The 13,846-nt window shown below is 44.1% G+C and overlaps 1 protein-coding gene across 1 annotated transcript in view; it reads left to right on the top strand.

Annotated features, from left to right (window-relative positions):
* The window catches only part of slc13a3 (solute carrier family 13 member 3), a 40,053-nt gene that overhangs the window by 6,254 nt on the left and 19,953 nt on the right, over positions 1-13,846 (top strand). Inside the window, exons 3-8 of the mRNA XM_080204684.1 lie at positions 3,982-4,160; positions 4,998-5,055; positions 6,405-6,593; positions 9,393-9,518; positions 11,029-11,121; positions 12,391-12,495. Of these exons, the coding sequence (XP_080060810.1) occupies positions 3,982-4,160; positions 4,998-5,055; positions 6,405-6,593; positions 9,393-9,518; positions 11,029-11,121; positions 12,391-12,495 (750 nt within the window). The remainder of the gene's footprint in view (positions 1-3,981; positions 4,161-4,997; positions 5,056-6,404; positions 6,594-9,392; positions 9,519-11,028; positions 11,122-12,390; positions 12,496-13,846) is intronic.

The following is a 13,846-nucleotide window of genomic DNA, read 5'->3' as shown; positions in this document are numbered from 1 at the left end:
GAGTTTGCATATCATCTGCCTGGGTTTCCTCTGGGTGCTCCAACTTCCTCCCACAGTCCAAAGATGGGTGGGTTAGGTGCATTGGCCAAGATATATTGCCCCACTTGTGACTAATAAATAAACTTTAGGTTACTTTCAAGATCAACATGGGCAGTATAGTGGTTAGCACTCACGGCACCAAGGATCTGGGTTCAATTCTGGTCTTGGGTGACTGTGTGGAGTTCATACATTCTCCCCATGCCTGTGTGTGTGTGTCCTCCGGCTGTTCTGGTTTCCTCTCACTGTCCAAAGATGTGTGGGTTAGGTTGATTGGCCATGCTAAATTCTCCCTCAGCAAGGTAAATATGCGGGGTTATGGGGATAGGGGCGGCACAGTGGTCAGCACTGCTGCCTCACAGCGCCAAGGACCTGGGTTCGATTCCCAGCTTGGGTCATTGTGTGGAGTTTGTACATTGTCTGCGTGGGTTTCCTCTGGGTGCTCCAACTTCCTCCCACAGTCCAAAGATGTCAGGGGGATTAACAGGATGAATACATGGGATTGTGGGGGCAGGGTCTGGGTGGGATTGTTGCCGATACAGGCTCAATGAGCCGAATGGCCCCCTTCTGCATTATAGAGTATGATTAAAATGTGGCCTGTTCTTTGACGGACAATTTGCTTCACAAGAAGTTGTGCAAGTGAAAACATCCCCCTTTGACTTACAGATTCCCACACAGTCTCAATAACATTTTGCACTCTAGGCTTTAGGATACAGGTTAGGTTTTCTAATGGGGGATTGAATATAAAAGTAGGGAGGTCTTGCTGCAGCTGTATAGGGCATTGGTGAGGCCGCAGCTGGAGTACTGTGTGCAGTTTTGGGCGCCGCACCTGCGCAAGGATATTTTGGCCCTGGAGGGAGTGCAGAGGAGGTTTACTAGGCTGATACCGGAGTTGAGGGGGTTGAGCTATGAGGAGAGGCTGAATAAACTAGGCTTGTACTCGTTAGAGTTTAGAAGAATGAGGGGAGATCTCATTGAGACGTATAAGATGATGAATGGGATGGATAGGATAGAGGTGGAAAGACTCTTCCCGCTCAAAAAAGACAGTAGGACTAGGGGGCACAGCCTCAAGATAAAGGGGGGGCGGTTCAGAACGGAGTTGAGGAGGAACTTCTTCACTCAAAGGGTGGTGAATCTCTGGAATTCTCTGCCCGTTGAAGTGGTGGAGGCTGCCTCGCTAAATATTTTTAAGAAGCGGGTTGATGGGTTTTTGATAAGAGAGGGGATTAAGGGTTATGGGGAGAGGGCGGGAATGTGGAACTGAGCCGCGACAGATCAGCCATGATCTTATTGAATGGCGGGGCAGGCTCGAAGGGCTAGATGGCCTACTCCTGCTCCTATTTCTTATGTTCTTATGTTCTTATAATGACTATTATGAAATCACCAAATTTAATCCATTCATTTTAAATGAGGTAATGTTTGCATTTAAAAAGTCTGATTCATATATTTAGGCCCAAATATTGCGAAATAAAATGTTGAGCATCCTATAACCATGGACTATTATTTAAATGGTAAAAAATTGCAGCATGCTGCTGTGCTGAGGGACCTGGGTGTCCTTGTGTAGGAATCTCAAGGCGTTGGTTTGCAGATGCGTGAGGTATTTAAGAAAACAAATGGAATTTTGTCCTTCATTGCTAGAGGGATGGAGTTTAAAAACAGCGAGGTTGTGTATAAAGTGGCGAGGCCACACCTGGAGTACTGTATGCAGTTTTTGTCTCCTCACTTGAGAAAGGATATACAGGCACTGGAGGGTGTGCAGAGGAGATTCACTAGGTTGATTCCGGAGTTGAGAGGGTTGGCTTATGAGGGGAGACGGAGTAGACTGGGGCTATACTTGTCAGAATTCAGTAGAATGAGGGGAGATCTTATAGAAACGTATAAGATTATGAAGGGAATAAATAAGATAGAAGCAGGGAAGTTGTTTCCACTGGCTGGTGAGACTAGAACTAGGGGGCATAGCCTCAAAATAAGGGGGAGCAGATTTAGGACTGAGTTGAGGAAGAACTTCTTCACACAAAGGGTTGTGAATCTGTGGAATTCCCTGCCCAGTGAAGCAGTTGAGTCTACCTCATTGAATGCTTTTAAGGCAAGGATAGATAGATTTTTGAACATTAAAGGAATTAAGGATTATGCTGGGTGGGTGGGTAAGTGGAGTTGAGTCCACAACAAGATCAGCCATATCCTTACTGAATGGTGGAGCAGGTTTGAGGGACCAGATGGCCTACTCCTGCTCCTAGTTCTTATAAGAAATGGATATTTGTATGAAAGCCTCAAGTATTCAAAATACGCATGAAATATTTTTCTCATGCTTAGGGGTGGCACAGTAGCACAGTGGGTTAGCATTGCTGCCTCACAGTGCCAGAGACCCAGGTTCGATTCCCAGCTTGGGTCACTGTCTGTGTGGAGTCTGCACATTGTCTGTGTGGGTTTCCTCCAGGTGCTCCGGTTTCCTCTCGTAGTGGGAAAAACATGCTGGTTAGGTGCATTGACCACGCTAACTTCTCCCTCAGTGTGTCCAAACAGGCGCTGGAGTGTGGCAACTAGGGGATTTTCACATTAACCTCACTGCAGTGTAAATGTAAGCCTACTTGTGACACTAATAAAATTTTTAAAATATTGCTAAGTAAATAATTTGAATTTTTGGTTAAAAGACTAAAACAAAATAAGTATGCGTAATTTAAACTTTACTGAGGCTGGAATCAACATTTTCTGAAGTGTGCGGTAGAAAGACAAGAATGGGAGAAAGGGAGGGAAAGTAGTCTTAGTAAATTGTAAAATAATCAGTTAAACTTGCTGGACAATCAGATTTAATTCTCCTTCAGTTTGAGGCCGTGAGGATCATCATTTCAGGGCGGCATGGTGGCACAGTGGAGGGTGGCACAGTGGTTAGCACTGCTGCCTCACAGCTCCTGGGACCTGGGTTCAATTCCTGGCTTGGGTCACCATCTGTGCAAAGTCTGCACATTCTCCCCGTGTCTGCATGAGTTTCCTCCGGTGCTCCGATTTCCTCCCACAGTCCAAAGATGTGCTGGCTAGGTGCGTTGGCCATGTTAAATTGCCCCTTAGTGTCTCAAGATGAATATGTGAGATAATGGGGATAAGGTGGGATTGGATTTACTGAATAGACTGGGTCTGTACTCATTGGAGTTTAGAAGGCTGAGGAGGGATCTTAGAGACGTATAAGATAATGAAGGGGGTGGATAGGGTAGAGGTAGAGAGATTCTTCCCGCTCAGAAAGGACAGCAGGACTAGAGGGCACAGCCTCAAGATAAGGGGGGGGGGCAGTTTAGAACAGAGTTGAGGAGGAACTTCTTCACTCAAAGGGTGGTGAATCTCTGGAATTCTCTGCCCGTTGACGTGGTGGAGGCTGCCTCGCTAAATATATTTAAGACACGGGTAGATAGGTTTTTGATAGGCAAGGGAATTAAGGGTTATGGGGAGAAAGCGGGAAAGTGGAACTGAGACACTTCAGATCAGCCATGATCTTATTGAATGGCGGGGCAGGCTCGAAGGGCTAGATGGCCTACTCCTGCTCCTATTTCTAATGTTCTTATGTTCTTATTGTTGTCAGTGCAGACTCGATGGGCCAAATGGCTCCTTCTGCATTGTAGGGTTTCTACTTCCAATGACTGAACTTGGCTATCTCTCTATCTATACTGTGCAACCCTTTTGATTCCTGAACTCTTTACCTATTTGTCTTTCTGTTCATCCAGTTTCCACGATTGATTGCTGATTTGCAATGCCAGTTTCATGCCTGTATGGTAAATTGAAAATTTATCATCAGCGTAGATTTTCACTCTCAGATGTTATATTGCATAAGGAATATTTGCAGCATTTATCATTTTCAATGCAGTGTGTTAACTTCCTTTACCCTAATTCAGAATTTGCCCTGAAACTGATTCTTGTAGCAAAGATTTAGCACTGTTGTTGTCTTGTGTTTTGTAGGCTTATTCTGGGAATGATGACAACCACAGCGTTTTTGTCAATGTGGCTTAGTAACACTGCCACAACTGCCATGATGATGCCAATAGCCAATGCAGTGCTCCAAAGCTTATTTGGCAGCATAGAACTCACCCAGAAGTCTATTATGCTTAAAGATGGCATAGATGGCTTAGATGCTAAAGGTAATTCTAAAATTCTGGACAACACTGATACTTACAATGTTAATGCATTGAACTCTCCAAACTGAAGGTTTGAGTTTTGCTGAAAAAATACATTTTGTCAAAACTTTATGTCTTGCATTCATCAGAACAATTGCAAAAATAACAATGTCATGGAGAGTCAGCCACTTTATACTGTATGAGAAGAGAATTTTGATTGGTGGGCAAGTGGACTCTGATTGATAGAGGTGTTGCCATAGAGAATGTACCAGTTAATGGTGGCTAACAATTAACTACTAAGCATAATTTGAACTTTTAAACCAGACAGCTTGACTCTGATTGGTCAAAGAATGGGCTATCACTTATTTTGTTCAGCTGAAACAGACACAATATGTGTACCCGTCCTTCCTGTCTGCAAAGAACAGTGCCCTGTGCATTAACATATTTAATCACGTAAATCATGGTGAATACTACTGACAACAGGTAGACGTTTTAAAATGATAAATTAGGAGCCAATAGTCTGGGACAAAAGGCTACAACATCCCATTTAACCCTCTACACTGCCACAAGACTGTCAGAAATTGAGCACTTTCCTGAAGGGAAAATCCAAACATTTAATAGCAAATGGCCAAATTTTATAAGTATTTTCTGTAAGATTGAACTGCCCCAGGAACTACTGATTGTACATTTTTAAGATCAGCCAATTAAAGAATACTGATTAACATCTATTTCCATTTTGTTCCAACAACACCCAAAAACTGCCTGTTACTTAATCAGAAGCTCTTAGTTTGAAATTTAATATTTAATAAAATTGAATAAAACAGGATTTGTCTACAACCTTTCTTTTTCTTCCTTCCTCAGATAAAACCTCAAAGGAGTCAATACCCAATGAAGTGTCGTGTTTTATTACTGATGACAGGTATGATGTTACGGTTACCAAGTATAAAATGGTCCTGGAGGTTGAATGCACTCTAACCTGAGTATTAGGCAAAATTTATTCAATCTATCTTAAAAGAAAATGTTCTTCAATGGGCCATTAGTTTTTTAGTAGAAATGCTTCAGCCAATTTGTGTGCAGTAACGCTAGCACCAAAACAATTTGAAGGAGCTATTACACTGTCTCACCTTGTTGCGAAATTGCACTTTGCATTTTTAATGCGCAAACACTTCAAATATTCCCACGGATTCTCTGGTTTCCTCCCACAGCCTGAAAGGCATGCTGGCTAGATAAATTGGCCATGCTTAGTTCTCCCTCCAGCAGAGAGAATGGAGGAATGTGGGTTTACTGGGGTGAGATGAATGATGGTCAGGTTGACTCCTGAAGGGCGGCATGGTGGCACAGTGGTTAGCACTGCTGCCTCACAGCTCCGGGGACCTGGGTTCGTTTCCTGGCTTGGATCACTGTCTGTGCGAAGTCTGCACATTCTCTCTGTATCTGCATGGTTCTCCTATGGGTGCTCCGGTTTCCTCCCACAACCCGAAAGATGTGCTGGTTAGGTGCATTGGCTGTGCTAAATTCTCCCTCTGCGTACCTGAACAGGTGCCAGAGTGTGACGACTAAAGGATTTTCAGAGTAACTTCATTGCAGTGTGAATGCAAGCCTACTTGTGACAATAGTAAATAAACTTTAAAATATTCACAGTAAATTATTTTCAGCATCGGCTGACATGTTTGTTTTAAAAATAATAACTAAATTTATTCTAATATTCTAACTATAGCCTAAAACTTCTCCCCTTTTTGCACTTTCATCAAACCTTTCCAATACAGAACGAGGCCATTCAGCCCTTTGAGATGGCACCAACAGCAATCCCACCCAGGCCCCATTTCCATGTATTTACTAGTCCCCCTGATACTAAGGTTTAATTTAGCATGGCCAATCAACCTAACCCGCACATCTTTGACTGTGGGAGGAAACCGAAGCACCCGGAAGAAACCCACACAGACACGGGGAGAATGTGCAAACACCACTCAGACAGTCACCCCAGGCTAGAATTGAACCCGGATCCCTGGTGCTGTGAGGCAGCAGTGCTCACCACTGTGCCCACCATTGTGCCACCTACTCTGCCCTGTTGGTATTACATTGACTGTGGCTTTTATGTGCCTCACATAGCCTGGCTTTTTATTGTTTTATGCATTCGTTGACACATGGACATACTATTGGCCATTTATCTTAATCTGCTGCTCCTGACTACTGAAACACTTGCATGAACGTTAGATATGATAACTATAACCATTATCTGACGCTCAATATTTTGCTCTTCTTCTCCAGCGGTAGCCATCCACAGAAGTCCGAGACCGATGTTAACTTTACATTAGCCCAACAGGAGAAGGAGAGGGAGATCCAGAAGAGACTCTGGAAGGGCTTTCTTATCTGCATACCTTATGCTGCCAGTATAGGAGGCACTGCTACACTGACTGGGACCACTCCAAACCTGCTGCTACTTGGACAACTAAAAACGTACAAACAATGATAAGGACCTTTTGATTTTTATAAGTTGCATTCGTTTAGAAAAGCTGCAAGTTTGCAAACAATGACCATGTGATTCAGACCTTTCTAGCAATTTTCAGCATCAAAGTCTTGATTTTAATAATAAACTATGCCGCAACGTTTTGAAACACTCAACCATAGATAACAAAAGATGCTTGACAAATAAATGATTGTAATTTATATGCCCCTCACTGTCCCAGATCCTTGCTGTGCATTTGATGCATGCTTTAACATCTGAAGAAATCCACCTGATAAATGTGCAATTTCTCATTGCTACAATCCTAAGGACTATTCAAGAGATGGGTTAAGTGTTGCTCGGGCGCAGTAAGCAGTGCTTAGCTAAAGTTGGGATTAAGATGCATTACTAAGTCAGAACAGAAGGCTTTACCCTCGCCCATGACTGGGATTCTCCAGTCCCGCTGGAGATTTGGCTCAGTGCCAAAATGCCCCTTCTCTTTGGCAGCGCTGATGGGGCATACGGATTCAGAGAATTCTTCATATCTAACTTGTATCATAATTTACCTGGGGAATATTTTTTATTGCTGGGTGTAAGAAATGGAAGAATAAAATGACCTGCTCCATGCCACGGAATTCTTCTTCAGGGTTTTACAAATGAATGGCAATAATGAAAACAGCTGTCTCTAGTTAACACAACGAGCTGCACAGATCTTAATAATTCCTGAGTTCAATTTTCATCTCAATGTAATAGAACATAGAACACTACAGCACAAACAGGCCCTTCGGCCCACAAGTTGCACCGATCACATCCATACCTACCAGGCCATAGAATTATCTGTAACTCCCAATCCCATTAAATTCCATGTACTCATCCAGAAGTCTTTTAAAAGACCCCAGCGAGTTTGCCTCTACCACGACCGACAGCAGCCAATTCCACTCACTCACCACCCTCTGAGTGAAAAACTTACCCCTAACATCTCCTCTGTACTTGCTTCCCAGCACCTTAAACCTGTGTCCTCTCGTAGCGACCATTTCAGCCCTGGGAAATAGCCTCCGAGAATCCACCCTATCTATACCTCTCAACATTTTTTAAACCTCTATCAGGTCATCTCTCAACCTTCATCTCTCCAGGGAGAAGAGACCTAGCTCCCTTAACCTATCTTCATAAGGCATGCCTCCCAATTCAGGCAACATCCTTGTAAATCTCCTCTGCACCCTCTCAATAGCTTCCACATCCTTCCTGTAGTGAGGCAACCAGAACTGCGCACAGTACTCCAAGTGGGGTCTGACAAGGGTCCTATAAAGTTGCAGCATTACCTCCCAACTGCTAAACTCAATCCCTCGATTAATGAAGGCCAGTACACCATACGCCTTCTTGACCACATCCTCCATCTGCGAGACCGATTTAAGAGTCCTGTGGACCCGGACCCCAAGATCCTTCTGCTCTTCAACCCAGCTAAGGCTCCTACCCTTGATATTGTACTCCTGCATCCCATTGGTCCTGCCAAAATGGACCACTACACATTTATCCGCGTTGAAGTCCATCTGCCACTTCTCCTCCCAGTCCTGCATCCTATCTATGTCACACTGCAACTTCTAACATCCCTCCAGATTATCCACAACACCACCAACCTTCGTATCGTCAGTGAACTTACTAACCCATCCCTCCACTTCCTCATCCAGGTCATTTATGAAAATGACAAACAGCAAGGGTCCTAGAACAGATCCCTGGGGCATTCCATTGGTGACCGACCTCCATGCAGAAAAAGACCCATCCACAACCACTCTCTGCCTTCTGCAGGCAAGCCAGTTCTGGATCCACAAGGCCAAAGCCCCTTGGATCCCATGCCCTCGCACCTTCTCAAGAAGTCTTGCATGGGGGACCTTATCAAACGCCTTGCTGAAGTCCATGTAAACCACGCCCACCGTTATGTTAGATGGTTTCACTTTGAGAGAAGATAGTGAGGCTGTCACTGGCAAGTCAAGTTGGGAAAGGGATATTGGCTGGGGAACACTTCTTTATAGGGTGGCACGGTGACACAGTAGTTAGCACTGGTGTCTCACAATGTCGGGGACCTAGGTTCAATTCACCAGCACTTGAACAGTGAGTGAATGAGCAACACCAGGGTAGCTGCATCTCTGGTGTTACCAAACTCCTTACTATGGGAAATTCTGACATCCACCTGAAGGTTGTGGAGGGAAGGATATACTCATACACTAAACAAATAAGAGTTAAGAACTCTTAATAACCAACAAGTGACAGAGTCATGGCCAAATCATGGATAAGGGAAGTAATCAAAATTACTGGACATTAGCTGATATGCTAGTTTCTGGGCCTGATTTCTGTTTGAACGTGAGGGCTGAAGAATCGCATTCACTCGCTACACAAATGCTGGTGGGGTCGTTGCTGAGGCACTGTTAGAAACACAGAAACTAGAATCAGGAATAGGCCATTCAGCCCTTCGAGTCTGCTCCACCATTCATTATCATCATGGCTGGTCATCAAATTTAATATCCTGATCCCCACCATATCCCTTGATCCCTTGAGCCCCAAGAGTGATATCTAATCACAATGTAGGGGAAGCCAGATTAATACAAGGAAGAAAGAATGCTGATGGATAGGATGAGATGACCTGTTGGACCGAATGGCCTGTTTCCGTGCGGTAAATTCTAGAGTGGTTCTATGCTCACTGTCAGCCGCAGCTAAGTTCCTGTCCGCTCCACAGGTGCGGGGGAATGAACCTGAAAATTTACAATTGGTACACGTGATTTGCAACAGAAATAAGTTTTTCTTTGCTTTCTTTGTTCCAGGCACTTCCCCGGTTGCAACCTGGTGAACTTTGCATCCTGGTTTATGTTCTGCTGTCCCCTAGCAATCCTGTTCCTGTTTGTTGGCTGGCTATGGATTGCTTTCCTGTACGGAGGACTCAACCCATGGTAACAGAAAGCAGAAAGAAATGGCACACAATTTTCAGCTGAAATCTTCCTCTTTGTGCATTCTGGTGTCTACCTCGTCATACCAATTCCTCCCCCGACCCCTCTCATTTCGCCCCCCCCCCCCCCCCCCCGACCTTTCCTGAACTGTACCCCTGCCAACATTGAATTGTCCAGAAGTGGAAACCGATGGCCGAGTGGTATTATTGCTAGACTTTTAATCCAGAAGTTCAGCTAATGCCCTGGGGACCTGAGTTCGAATCCTGCACAAAGAAATCCCACAACACCAGTTTAAAGTGCAAACAGGTTTATTTGTAGCAAAAGCCTCAATCTTTCGGGACAGCCTGTCGGGTGGCTGAGAACTCCCAGCCACCCGACGAAGGGACAGGCTGTCCCGAAAGCTTGAGGCTTTCGCTACAAATAAACCTGTTTGGACTTTAAACTGGTGTTGTGGGATTTCTTTGTGTTTTGCCCCAGCACAAGGCCAGCATCTCCACATCATCACTTCGAATCCTGCCACAGCAGATGGTGGAGTTTGAATTTAATTTTTAATAAATCTGGAATTAAGAATCCAGTGATGTTGATTGTTGGAAAAATCCATCAGGTTCGCTAATGTCCTGTAGGGAAGGAAATCTGCCACCCTTACCTGGTCTGGCCTACATGTGACTCCAGAGCCACAGAAATATGGTTGACTCTCAACCGCTCTCCAAGGGCAACTAGGGATGGGCAATAAATGCTGGCCCAGCCAGCGACACCCATGTCCCACGATTAACTGGTCTGTCATTCAGTCAGATGTGAGTACTGCATCCCTAAACTGGTGTTAGACGTGCTGGTTAGGTGCATTGGCTATGCTAAATTCTCCCTCAGTGTACCCGAACAGGCACCAGAATATGGCAACTCAGGGATTTTCGCATTGCAGTGTTAATGTAAGCCTACTTGTGACACTCATAAATAAATAAACTTATATTGTGGCATGCCGGCTGGATATTTCTGTCCCGTTGATGTGTGTTTCTCAGCGACATGAGGTGGAATCAGTGGGAAATCCCGTGGACAGCGACAGAACCAGAAGAACCCACTGCCGGCACACAACCTTCCACTGCTGAGAAACGTGCCGTGGGGTGGGACCAGAGGATCCCACCTGATATCTTTCAGTCGAGGTCTCAGTAAATTTAAATTCTTTGCAAAAGCAAAATACCTCTGATGCTGGAAAGGTACAATGAAAACAGGAGTGCTGGAAAATGCAGCAGTCAGGCAGCATGTGTGGAGGGAGATGTCAGTTTGAGTTTTTCCTCCAACATTTATGCTATTATTATTTAATTCTTTGCGGACTTATCGAACTGATTTTATCCCACTCTCTTGCAAAGAACTGGCTGCAGGTCTGTTGACCTCCAGTTCTAGGCAAGCACAGCAACAATTAGATTCATTCATATACAAAAAAGCAAAGCTGTATTGAAACTTTCCTGGATATTTGCCGATGATAATTTGGGAGTTTCTTTTTCCATCTTATCTTAAGGTCATGGAGACAGAAGAAAACCTCTAACGCTGAGGCTCAAGCCAGAGTGAGAACTAAAATAAAGAGCGATTACAATAAACTGGGTCCATTAACGTAAGTATGAATGGTTTTACAGCACATTATCCTTTACAGTGCATTGACTGGTGAGGTAAATGTTAATCGCCCACCTCTATCCCCTGCCAACCATGCACAAAACAGGACACAGAATATGCAAATACTGCCCATGTCTCCTGTGGTTAGTGATTTATTATCAATAGCTTAAGTTGTCAATGTGAGACCACACAATATACAGATGCAGCAATGGTTTACCAAATGGTAGTTGGTCATTGAACAAACATTGTATTGTTTTTCCGATGGGGCACTAAACTATCAGCCCCATCTATCCTCGCAAGTGGACGTCAAAGATCCCATGAACAATAGCAGAGGGAGTTCTCCCCACTGTCCTGACCAGTATTTATCCCTCAGCCAACAACACTGATTAGCTACAAATACATAGAACATAGAACATAGAACATAGAACATTACAGCGCAGAACAGGCCCTTCGGCCCACAATGTTGCGCCGACCAATTAAAAAGCAATGACCCTCTAACGTAAACCAATCCCTATCCACGGACCTCTTAAACGCCCCCAAACTAGGCGCATTTACAACTGCAGCAGGCAGGGCATTCCAATCCCTCACCACCCTCTGGGTAAAGAACCTACCCCTGACGTCTGTCCTATATCTACCACCCCTTAATGTAAAGCTATGCCCCCTCGTGCTAGCTTTCTCCATCTGAGGAAAAAGGCGATCACTGTCCACCCTATCTAAACCTCTAATCATCTTATATGTTTCAATAAGGTCCCCTCTTAGCCGCCTTCTTTCTAACGAAAACAACCTCAAATCCCTCAGTCTCTCCTCATAGGACCTCCCCTCCATACCAGGCAACATCCTGGTAAACCTCCTCTGCACCCTCTCCAAAGCCTCCACATCCTTCCTATAATGTGGGGACCAGAACCGCACACAATACTCCAAGTGCGGCCGCACCAGAGTTTTGTACAGTTGCAACATGACTCTGCGGCTCCTAAATTCAATCCCCCTACCAATAAACGCCAAGACACTGTATGCCTTCCTAACAACCTTATCTACTTGATTTCCAACTTTCAGGGATCTATGTACACATACACCTAGATCCCTTTGTAATACATTCTCTTTGCTGTTTATAGGAGCTTGCTGTGCACAAATTGGCTGCAGTGCTTCCTATATTACAACAGTGACTAGATTTAAAACATACTTAATAATCTTTTAGTTGCTTTGGAAGATCCTGAGGTTGTGAAAGGTGTTGTCTAAATGCAAGTCTTTCTATCTTTTAATTATCTTGCAGGTTTGCAGAGGGTGCTGTTTCAGTATTCTTCACCTTCTTTGTGGCTCTGCTTCTGACAAGAGATCCAAAATTCATCCCTGGATGGGCCACTATTTTCCAACAAGGGTGAGGAGACTGTTCTGAATTCACATAAAACTAACTGTTCACCTATGAATATTTATGAATGAGGAGACAAAGAGTGGAGGGACCTGGGTTTGATTCCAGCCTCGGGTCACTGTCCATGTGGAGCTTCTCCCTGTGTCAGCCTCTGGGTGCTCCGGTTTCCTCTCACACTGCAAAGATGTGCTGGTCACGTGGATTGACCATGATAAATGCGCAAGGTTATGGGAATTAGGAGGAGGGGAGGGCTTGGGTGGGATGTTCTTTCAGAGAGTTTGTGCAGAATCCATGGGCCAGATGACTTTTTTTCTGCACTGTTGGGTTCTATAGTTCTGTATTATAATAAAATAATAGAAAATGCATTTTCAGGGGACTGGAACACAGAATGATAGACTGGGCTTTCACCTGTTGGGACCTAGATTATCAGGATGAATGTTCTTTCTGTCTGATTGCCATCAGGGTCTTTGTGAGTTTGAGCAGATTCAATTCCATTTCTAGCTGGCAATGATGCACAACTTGAATACAAGCAAAATGCTGTGGATGCTGGAGATCTGAAATAAAAATGAAAATGCTGGAAAAGCTCAGCAGGTCTGGCAGCATCTGTGGAGAGGGAAAAAAAAACATTAATTTTTTGAGTCAATACATTTCTACCCCTCCTCAGCTCCAAAGAAAAGTCATATTGGACTCAAAACGTTAACTCTGTTTCTACCTCCACAGATGTTGCCAGACCTGTTGCGTTTTTCCAGCACTTTCTATTTAGATGCACATTTCTCTTTGAAACGCCCATAACTCAGCCCAAACTAACAATCTGACGGGGTCACAAGATGGCTGATGTGGGAAATGGAAAAAATGTCTCCATGAGTCTGGTTTAAGAAAAATTGCTGGAGACAAATAGAGGAAGCTTCAGTTTAGCAGTGGGTACAAATATTGAATGTTCCATTATTAGTATCCCTCACCTTGATGGATAGAGTAAAAAGTCTCACAACACCAGGTTAAAGTCCAACAGGTTTATTTGGTATCCTGAGCTTAAGGATCACTGCTCCTTCATCAGCTAGGATCATCAAGAGAGGCAGACTCTATTGTATTATTTCCTTTCTATCCTCAGGTTTACAAGCCTCTACTAATCTCACAGTGCTGATTGTGTCCATTTATGTGCATATTTTTGCTTCCACTCCAAAACCCAGCTTCTTTATCTCAGCTGGAAATATACTTTTGTATTAACAGCTAGGAAATGTGAATTGAATCCAGGTTAAGGATCTGTTGGATGTTGTGCAAAGTATGTTAGGGTTGGTATTCTGAAAGGATGAGGTCCAATGGGCTGAAAGACAATTCTTCGTCCAAACATGTTCAAATGATC

This window comes from Carcharhinus amblyrhynchos, chromosome 16 (assembly GCF_965287045.1).
Source record: "Carcharhinus amblyrhynchos chromosome 16, sCarAmb.v2.hapA, whole genome shotgun sequence".
Taxonomy (NCBI): Eukaryota; Metazoa; Chordata; class Chondrichthyes; order Carcharhiniformes; family Carcharhinidae; genus Carcharhinus; species Carcharhinus amblyrhynchos.
This window is presented reverse-complemented; position numbering and strand designations above follow the sequence as displayed.